At 39.2% G+C, this 9,849-nt stretch overlaps 1 protein-coding gene across 1 annotated transcript in view; it reads right to left on the reverse strand.

Annotated features, from left to right (window-relative positions):
* Positions 1–2,316: 2,316 nt before the first annotated feature.
* The window catches only part of LOC115239736, a 67,005-nt gene continuing 59,472 nt past the window's right edge, over positions 2,317–9,849 (reverse strand). The window contains exons 4-5 of the mRNA XM_029814424.1: positions 3,109–3,210; positions 2,317–2,445 (exon numbers count right to left, since the gene is read on the reverse strand). Of these exons, the coding sequence (XP_029670284.1) occupies positions 2,317–2,445; positions 3,109–3,210 (231 nt within the window). The remainder of the gene's footprint in view (positions 2,446–3,108; positions 3,211–9,849) is intronic.

Below are 9,849 nucleotides of genomic sequence, written 5' to 3' on the forward strand. Positions count from 1 at the left end.
ATTTTGTCGATATAATTTCTGTCAACTTCTGCCTATATCGTTTGTCAAGTTTTATAAAATAAAACGAGCTACGACGGGTTCTCGCAAGTCGCATGCGTCGATTCTCAAACGATCCTCACAACACTTTCAACAGTGACAGAAGTGTTTCGGCGCCGCGCAAAGTTTTCATTTGTCTCAAGTTGCGAATGGGTTCGGCGATTGTTCAGCGCGCTGGGTCAGGTTGCGGATGTAGGTGTTGAAATTGAATGCGGACGAGAAGAGCGGCTCACGGAGAAAGGGCGCGGGAGACCGTTGAAGTGGAGGTGATGTGAAGTCCGGACCCGGACCCGTCAACCGTATCTTCGGGCGAACATTGGTCAGCACTACGCTAGGTATACACCCCGCAACACGCGGACGCCTTTCCCTTGTACCATCGGTGTGTATCTACCATCAGGCGAAGAGAAATAGCAAAGGGGGATATGCGCGCCGTGTCCATTGTACCGTGAACTTTGAAACAACTTTTGGGAAAAGAGTTTCAAGCGCGGCATCTACGAAAATCAGAGAACCGTAACTTGAACGTGACCGCGATCGCTCCACCGCAAAGATTCACTATGTATGACGTTATTTTAAGAACAACACCGCGAATGTTAAAGAAATACATATATATATATATATATAATATAAAATAAAATATTTTCTTTCGTTGCCTTGCTGATCTTTAACGTGAAAGACTTTTTTTCGAGAGATACATGAAGAAAAGAATTTACAAAAGTGTGAATAGATAAATATGAAAACATAAATTATCAATATAATTTGTATATTAATTAAATAAAAAAACCATTGAATAAAATTACATAATATTTTATCACTGACAAGTATCGAAGAAACGCGACGAATTAGTATGCTGTGTAAGCGAGAGGAAAAAGTTTTGTCACGCAGCCCTTCAGTACGTTACAGATTCACAAGACGGCAGCACTGCACGGTACATCCACGATATATTTTCTGTACAATCACGTACGGAATTTTTTAATAAAAATGTAAAAGAATTTAAAAAAATAAAAATATATTAATAATTTTTCGTCATATCAATCTTTTTTCTTTAAAAAAGATCAGATAATTGTCATAAAAGTGACATTTGTATACATATTTTCTCATAACAAAAATCAATACTATTCTTTAAGATATATTTTTAAACATTAATTACATCACGTGTAATTCAGTTTAATATGAAACGTTATACACATTCGCGTATACGGGGATAGCATTTCCAATTATAGTTACACCGTTCGGAGGAAACTGATTCTAGAATCGGCATACTCCCGGAGCATGAAGTCCCGATAAGTCATTTCGAAATAATGGTAGGTGGGTGTTATGCGAGTTTAAGGTCTCGGCCGGTTCTCGCACGAGGGCGAAGGTGGCGGACGACAGTTTAGGGGTGTAAGACGGGCTGACCTCGGGTCGTGACCCCCATTTATACTCTATTACCACTACATTAGTCTCTACTGCGGGGATTTATGATCCTTGTTCGAGTTCCAGGTTGACCGAAACTTTCGACGAATCGACCGGAAGCACGTGACACTAATAGAGAAGATGTCAATGCGGCTACCGCGTTTTGTGCCGATTTGATTTCCGCTCTAATTTAAATACCTAAGTATAAATAAAGCCTACAAATAATACGTGTCCTCTTACAACATCTTTATAATTTTTCTTTATGTGAGACGAAAATCTAATCGCAAAAATACATTTAGAATTTAGAGATTTATCTTATTTTCTAAATAATATTATTTTAATATATTTTTATACGATTGATTTTAAGATATATTATTTTAAATCTCCAAAATTAAAAGTGTACATGCAACATTGTCATTATACTTTTTTGTTTTCTTAAAGTTCAATAGAAGAAAAATTAATTTTTCTGCACATAGACGGTGATTTATCCAGTGCAATCAATATATTCTTATTTTCTCTCTTCCCTATCAGCGCGTTTCCTCTCCCCCTCTCCCCGCGCCCCGTAATTTTTAATTACCGCTATCTGGAGGGTGTACCGCCCTGAAATATTTCTCCTTGCGTCTTACTCCGGAATCACACGCCGATATAAATTACTGCCAGCCAGCTAGCGACTTTATCTTCTTTATCTACCAAGTATTTTAGCGGTTATTTTTTCCGGCAAGCCGGGCCACTTCCGGCTGCCCATTACCTTCGCCAGAGGCGTCGCCAGAAATGGAATTAGCTACTTTAAACGAGAAAATTTTTAATTATTCCTTATCGAAAAGTAATCTGCCCGTATCCCCACTCGCCTCATAACGACGCGTTTTCATGCGGGAGGATGCCGGGAGGTTAACGCGAAGTCTCGTAATTCACCGTCTCCACTTCCAACGGTTTCGTGTAGCGCATGATCTGGCGGTGTACGCTTCTCCTTTGCTTCTGCGATCTTTCAATCCTTTTCACTGCGGATACAATGTAAATCTAAAAGATGAATCACAATGATCGTAAATAAATTAATAGTGCACATACAAGCGCAATATATAAAATGCTAAATTTTGGAATTTTAGAACTTGAAAAATTACAATTTAAAAAACTATTAATAGTAACAAGATAATTTATAATGCTATGTAAAAGAGAATTATCGCAAATTATAACAATTGTTTACCAAAATTATAACTATAAATTAAACAAATAAATAACAAATACAATGTACGATACTCAAAAAAAACTTCAAGTAGATATTCCCAAGAGCAGAGGCATCAATAGTGTAGAGTATCCCCGTTAATCTAAATAATTCAGAACGTTTGATGGAACTCGAGGAGACAAGGGGACTTATTAGTTCGAGAGAAAACGATAAAGAAAGAACTTATTACTTATCTACACCATCATCATCCGCCTCTCGAGGAATATTCAATCAGGAACGCTTATGCCCTTGTCAAAGAGACTGAGAAGAGGCTCGTGCGTTTGAGAGGGAGCTGTCAATTTTCGTCTAACCGTATTGAGAGGCTCTGATAGATTCGCATCAAATATTCACGACTTCGACAGGCCCTTACGACGTTATTCCGCCGGTCGTTCGCGTGTTATCGAATAATAGCGGATGTCAGTACACGCGGAATAAGAGGGTGCCTAACAAATTCTTTATACCAGTCGATTATTGATTTCGGCAGTGCCGTCCTCGCCTTGCCAATTAACTCTGAAGAAATGATCAAACGGTATTATAGGCTCGCTTGTTATCGTCAACATCATCTATATTACGTTTATATTAATTTAATATTAATCTAATTAAGAGACACAATAGACTGAAAAGAAAAATAAGATACTAGATACTACATTGCACCGCATTCTGGTTCAATGACAATAAGAAGTTGAACCAGCTGTAAAGTGTCATATGAATAAAAAAAAGATTATAATTATCTAGACTTTCTATTTGCCGACTTTCTATTTCACAATATTGTACACGAAATCTGTAATATAATCAGTCATATTAAAAAGATGCATATTACGTACACAGTCGTATTAAAAAGAAGCATATTACATACTTTATATTGCGAATATTTTCATTTTTCGTAGCGCCAAAGGGAAAAAATTGACATTAGGATAAAGTTCTCGCTTCGTTCTTGAGAACATCTCGTTTCTTTCCATAATACTCTTTCTATCGTCACCGACGCTCTCCAGGCGCTCGTGGGAACCACGAAAACGGGGGGAGGGAAAAGAGAAGAGGGAGAAGCAAGAAGAAGAAAGTTTATAAAATATTTAAAAGTACGGAAACGTCTCCTATCGCCTGCGGCAATAAATTTCCACTTACATTTTATTTTCGTTTCATTCGTAACGCTCGAGAACGAAGCGATGTACGAACGAACGATGGGAGCGGAGGAAAAGAAACTGCAAAAAGAGAGAGGAAGACATAAGGTGACTGAAATGCCGGAGGGGAACATCGAGGAATGTTTTTGATGACGGACGGCGACTTCTTTGTGCGTAAGAGAAACGATATCTATTGTAATAACGCGTAGATGTGAATTACACACGGAAAATATTAAAATATTAAAGACGATATTTGTTATAAGGAGATGGAGAGAAACGTATACGCGATATAAAATAAAACAATATTTAATTTTAGTTCCTTGATCTGATAGAATTTTTTATCACTATATCACTTCCCTATCTCGTGTCCTATCTTATGCTCAAACATGTTTCTCTCTTTAAAATTTATGTGACGGCCTTCGAATGTATTTCGTATGAAATAAACAATGAAGACACGAAATTTTCAGCTCGGTCCTCCCAATGGACCCACATCGATTTCCGTCGCGTGGGGCATAAGACGCGTTCCTCCACCTTCACCGAGGACACACAACTCGGGGAACGATGTGTATATTTTCCGGTTGACGATGCGAGACCTATTTAACGGGCGCGAGTCCGGTAATGGGATTCGAACTTGGCACTCTTGGGAGCCATTCAGATCCGCTTGCTTCTTCTTCTTTCACCGCATCTATATATACCCCATATGTCACCCGAAGAAAGGCAGACATGATAGATTCGATAGGAGTTTATTATAATTTATTGTTATTTATAAATGTTGACTGATAGAACACGTTTTTATACACTATTAGAATGGCTCAAAATTTATAAAAATTTATAAATTTCCAACGAAATATCTGTAATATATAGTCAACTTAATAATCTGATTATTTTAATAATTTTCATTATTACTAATGTGATGTAGAATTTTTCAATTACATATACGATTTAATTTAAAAAAAATTAACAATTATTCAGAACATTTTTAGTAGTTTCTTTTATATATTAAAGGTCAGAACTGACAGATGTTTAAATAAATATTATCAGAGTATCATAAAGTTATGTGATGCAGTCTATGAATATTCATAAACTCGTTAAGCAAATGTAATGGCCCAAATACGATGTATTTAAACAAAAATGTATAATACACCAAAGATATATATGTTTCAATCTTATTAACGAGAGAACCTTCGCAGCGTCCGCGATGGTTTTTGGGGCAGGTTAATTCCAGATCCGTGGTTTTCTGAGATGCGCAAAACAATACATGACGTTCAAACGTGGACCAACAATCTCGAGTGGTTTTGGTTACTACTCGGTTTGCGGTTCATTTGTCGCAAAGAACCATTTTCTCCCATCAGAAGGCTATTCAATCCCGCCGCGGTTACTCGTTAAATTAAATTCATATGCGAAAACTCGGCTATGCATTCTATTTCTTTCTCATATATATGATAAATCTATGATATTTTTCCTGGAAAAATTATAGGTGATATTTTACCGGAGACAAAAATATATTCCTCGTAGTTCAGTACGGGGGGAGTATATACTTCATTATAATATATAATCCTAGATCAAACGGACGCGTAGTCAGAGACATAGGATGATAAAATATACCCTTTCCTCGTCGTCCTTTGGTGATAATTTAGCGGTCAGCAAAGATTTAATGGCAAATTAGCTAATAATTACTAGCAACCTCCGTGCCGGACGTTGCCTTAACTCGAATGCGATTGTATTTCTCGGGCGTTCGAGTTCGATAATGGGAATGCAAGAGCTGCGAAAGCGCTAACCCGGCCCCATTATCGAAATAGCAATTAGAATAAATCAAAAGTACGCCAACTCGTGCAATCGGTGCGCCGATTCGTAGAAAATTACGGGATACGTTACAATCTTCTCTCCTAATATTTCCGACTGGCCTTATAATTCAACGAAAAGTTCGGTCCTCTGTTAATTTAAATTCAGTCAAAATATAAAATATGTTAGAACTGATCAAATTTTTTTCAATCAACATTCCCGTACAAAAATCAATAATGTTTTACGAATGTTAAAAAACCGAGAACACATATGCAAAAAAAAGCAAAGAATATTCTCTTTACTCTCTAAATCTCTAAAAGTCATTAACTTGAATTTTTATTAAACATAATTAATATTGACAAGAAAATCAGCAAGTTTATCGAGTCAAAATATTATAATAAAATCTTTAAATCCAAAAAAGAGTAACTATTAATTCAAACATACTCGACGAATCCACATTCAATTACGTCCATTAACACCGCGGTACATATCAGAACAGGCTTCCCTTCAATAACGCCACTATTTTATACATGCACGCGGAAGCTACATCCGGCCACGTGGTGCAGTAATCGAATCTTATCCCGAGGGAGAATAACGCTCGTCCTGATCGCGTGATGTCTCGTCGTATCATCCCCGAAGACAACCGGACTCTTTCTCTCGATAGGTTTATAATTTTTGGATGTCGAAGAAACAGCGCTAACCGATGAAGGTGATTTATAGATTCTCGTATAGGGTGGCACAAGGGGACAGAATAAAGTGCTGCGCGTAGCTTAGGTTGTGCTCGATCTCCTCTATCCAATTACCCCGACCATCGGTGCTCACCAACGGGGACTTCCGGCGACAATACTCCCGAATCTCTCGACTTTCCCCGGTACCGCGTTTGACCCACTACCCCTCGACTTTGAGTATTTCGCCCTGGGGGTGCTCAATGTCGTCAAGACGTCGCGGTAGCCCCTCTTCGTGACGAGGCGCAACAACCAAGTAAAACACGCGAGCCTACCGCCCCGAAGAATGATACACGTGGCCAACCGGAGGGTCGTCCGTCGTCACGATATCGTTCTCACGGAAGGTACAGGCGGCTTACGTGCGGCAACAACGACAAGACACCCGGTAGATCGGGTCCAGGGGACCGCTTACGGGGGTGGAAAAAGGGGGAGACAAGCTGGGAATTTGTCGATGTCCTCGTCGCATGATCATGCGACGTCATGCGTGCATCACGTGTTGAGAATATGCTCGCGTATCCCAAGAGTTTTAGCTCTCTTTCGTCGGCAAATTATTTAAGGTAATAGATGCAACATATGTGTAAACGGCAAAATTTATGCTGAAATAATATTATGGAATTGAAAAAATCAAAGCTCTCAAATATGTAAGTAAATTGTACTGAGTTACAAATATATACATGAAATGTATAGCGATTTATTATAAAATTTCCCTTATATCGAATTCTTTAATTATATTTCTTTTTAACATTAATAAGCGCTTTATTTATGCAAACTTTGAAACATACATGTATGAGCGTACTCGTTTGCATCCGTTTCATTTCTGACGAAGTAAGGAATATTGACGGACATCGAAAACAAGGTCGCGTATTGAGATCCACTGAAGTCCAGTGGCTGTCCGCAAGAATTTGTCCGGTCACGAGGGACGGGAGCGGTTGGTTTATCAATCCACCCCCTTCCTGGATGGCAGATTCCGACCGAACAAACGGACGTTAGAGCGGGGAGCTTGGCTTAGTGCGGTACTGGAAAGCACTTGATCTTAGAGAAGCGACCACCTCTATGGGCAGCTCAAACTACGCCAACCCAAGCTTCCCCTTCCCCTCTCCCCCCATCCCGGTGGTGGTTTTGCTCGTGCCGAGAGGGTTAAAGGCCGACACGCCAACGAGTTGGGTAAACGCCATTTAATAGAGGACGGTAATGTCATCCGTCCAATTTGTGAACAATTTGGTTCGATGTCTTTTTGCTTGACTTAGCGCGTAACTCTTGCACAAAGCAAAATAGTTAGCGAAACGCCATTCCTCGGGATGCATCAGTTGCATGTAGCAACGTATACGTCAATGTTTTACTTCGACTCAAAATTCAACTCGATCTACCTGACAGATTCAATTATAATGCAATTTTTTACTAATGAATAAAACTATAAAATATATATATTGACTTTGTAAAATTTAAATGTGATTCTTACTACATAAGCAACAATAAACTAATATGAAAAAAATTTGATATTGTTATTAATTTAACATTTGATTCGATATTGTTATTGATAATTCAATTATACTTAATACAAGCAAGCAGAGAAGAAAGCAACTCCAGTTTATGTTTTAGTTTATAATAAATTACAAGTGCCATAATAATCAATGTAATACAAACCTCTCGTAAATTTCAAAACTTAAGTTCGAGCTCAAGTATTAAACATATTTATATTTTATCTCGATATTACTTCTAGAGATTGCGTAGCGAGTTCGTAGATACAGATACTGCGCTAATGATCAAGAATATCCCGTCAAGTTTTGAATATCGCCTCCGACGAGACACTCGTCAAGTAAGGGACGGGACGTTTTCAATGCCTGATTATGGCGTCGGACATGGCCGCGTCAATTCATCTCCCGAAGAGAAAAGGCTCCCCCGCGATCCAACCGTGTCAGATATCCTGCCAGGAATCGTTGCTCAGGTGAAGCGCAAAGTCGGAAGCCCTTTTCTATATTATTCGCGATGAATAACGAGACCACTCAGTCATTCCCTCCAATTTAAGTGTAACGAGCCACACCGATACATTCCTTCTTATTCTTTTTCCAGGTCTCCGTTCTCCTCCCCCACTTACCCAACCCATTTCCTGCCATCCCCCCCCCCCCTTTACGCTCCCCGACGTGATGTAATCCCGCACAATCCAGACATTTTTCACCATTACTCGAGCGGTCGTAGCGATGGCGGGCAAATAATTAATTTCTCACGGAACTAACGAGCGCCGCTTTTCTTTTCAAGCCGACGGTGTATTCTATATCATAACCGATTCAAGAAAAAGAAGAGAAACGGAAATACATCGTGAAAAGGATGGTACAAAGGTAATCGCGCAACAATATCAAAATTTCATCTTATTTAAATCCTTAAAATTTATGTAAGAATTAATCGATGATTATCAGCTTACGGAAATTTCATATAAAAACCAAAATTTTGTTAAATGTTCCATTTAATCTTATTATGGTTATTCTTATGATCCTAATGTGGTATTCGGTGTTATTAGTTGTTAACTCTCGATTCCCGATACGATAAGCCATGCGATGCGAAACACTTTAGTTTAGTGTAAATTTCTAAAGCCATTCGCATAATCGGAGCTTCTTCCGGGACGAAGGGGCAATACCGTGTTCCTTACGAGGGTGCCAAAGCACCCCGAAGGGTAGTTTGGAGGTCGAAGTAGAGGTGGGGGTTGTTTCACGATAGTTTCGACGATCTATGACCCGAGTTCGCTAAGAGACCACGAAAGGGTGGATTTACTGGTCCGTCCCGCGTTCACACCACACAAATCCAAGTGACCGTCCGGATCCCCTTCCCTTAGTCTCGTGCGACTTACGTCTACCGAACTATTTCCCCGTCGTCGACCATGAATCGCCACGACGTCCGATGTTCGCCGGAAGCGAACGCTCACCACACCAATCTGCGAACTAGGATCTTGCCAAGATAGTAAAATATAAAATGATATTTTATTATTTAATACGAAAAAACATCTTGATATGAATAGCAAACAATACAAATCTTTTGTAGTGAGAGAAAATTTTAATATACACCATCATATAATGCAATATTAGATAAATTATTAATCAAAGTTAAAAAACGATGATTTTGCAAAATATTGAATACATTATAGAAAACAATAAAACGCGCAAATAACATAACATTTTTATTTGCGAATAAAGTGAGCAATCTCAACAATGCTCGATTCTGACAAAGTAACTCGAATACAATATAAACGCAATGATGCGACAGACGCACGAGCGTCACGACCTAAATACCTGATCGCGAAGTCGACGGCACATCGTTAACGTTGATTTAATCTCGAGTGAGATGGAAGTTGGGGCCCGCGAAAGCGGGGATAGCTGCATAAGTAGCTTGTTTGTTATTGCAGATCGTTAATCCGATGTTTAAGCAGCCAGAAAATATTCCGCCCGTGATGATGAGAGCTCGGATGTCTTTTGAAAAGGGCGACGGTGCCGGTCGCTTAGCATATCGTAAAAGCGTAACTGCGCCACGAAAAAGCGAGTGGAAGTCGGTAGGTGGAGGAGACACGCGGGGTACGCGCGCGTCGTGT

The sequence above is a fragment of the Formica exsecta genome, unplaced genomic scaffold (assembly GCF_003651465.1).
Source record: "Formica exsecta isolate Colony F162 unplaced genomic scaffold, ASM365146v1 scaffold393, whole genome shotgun sequence".
Lineage (NCBI taxonomy): Eukaryota > Metazoa > Arthropoda > Insecta > Hymenoptera > Formicidae > Formica > Formica exsecta.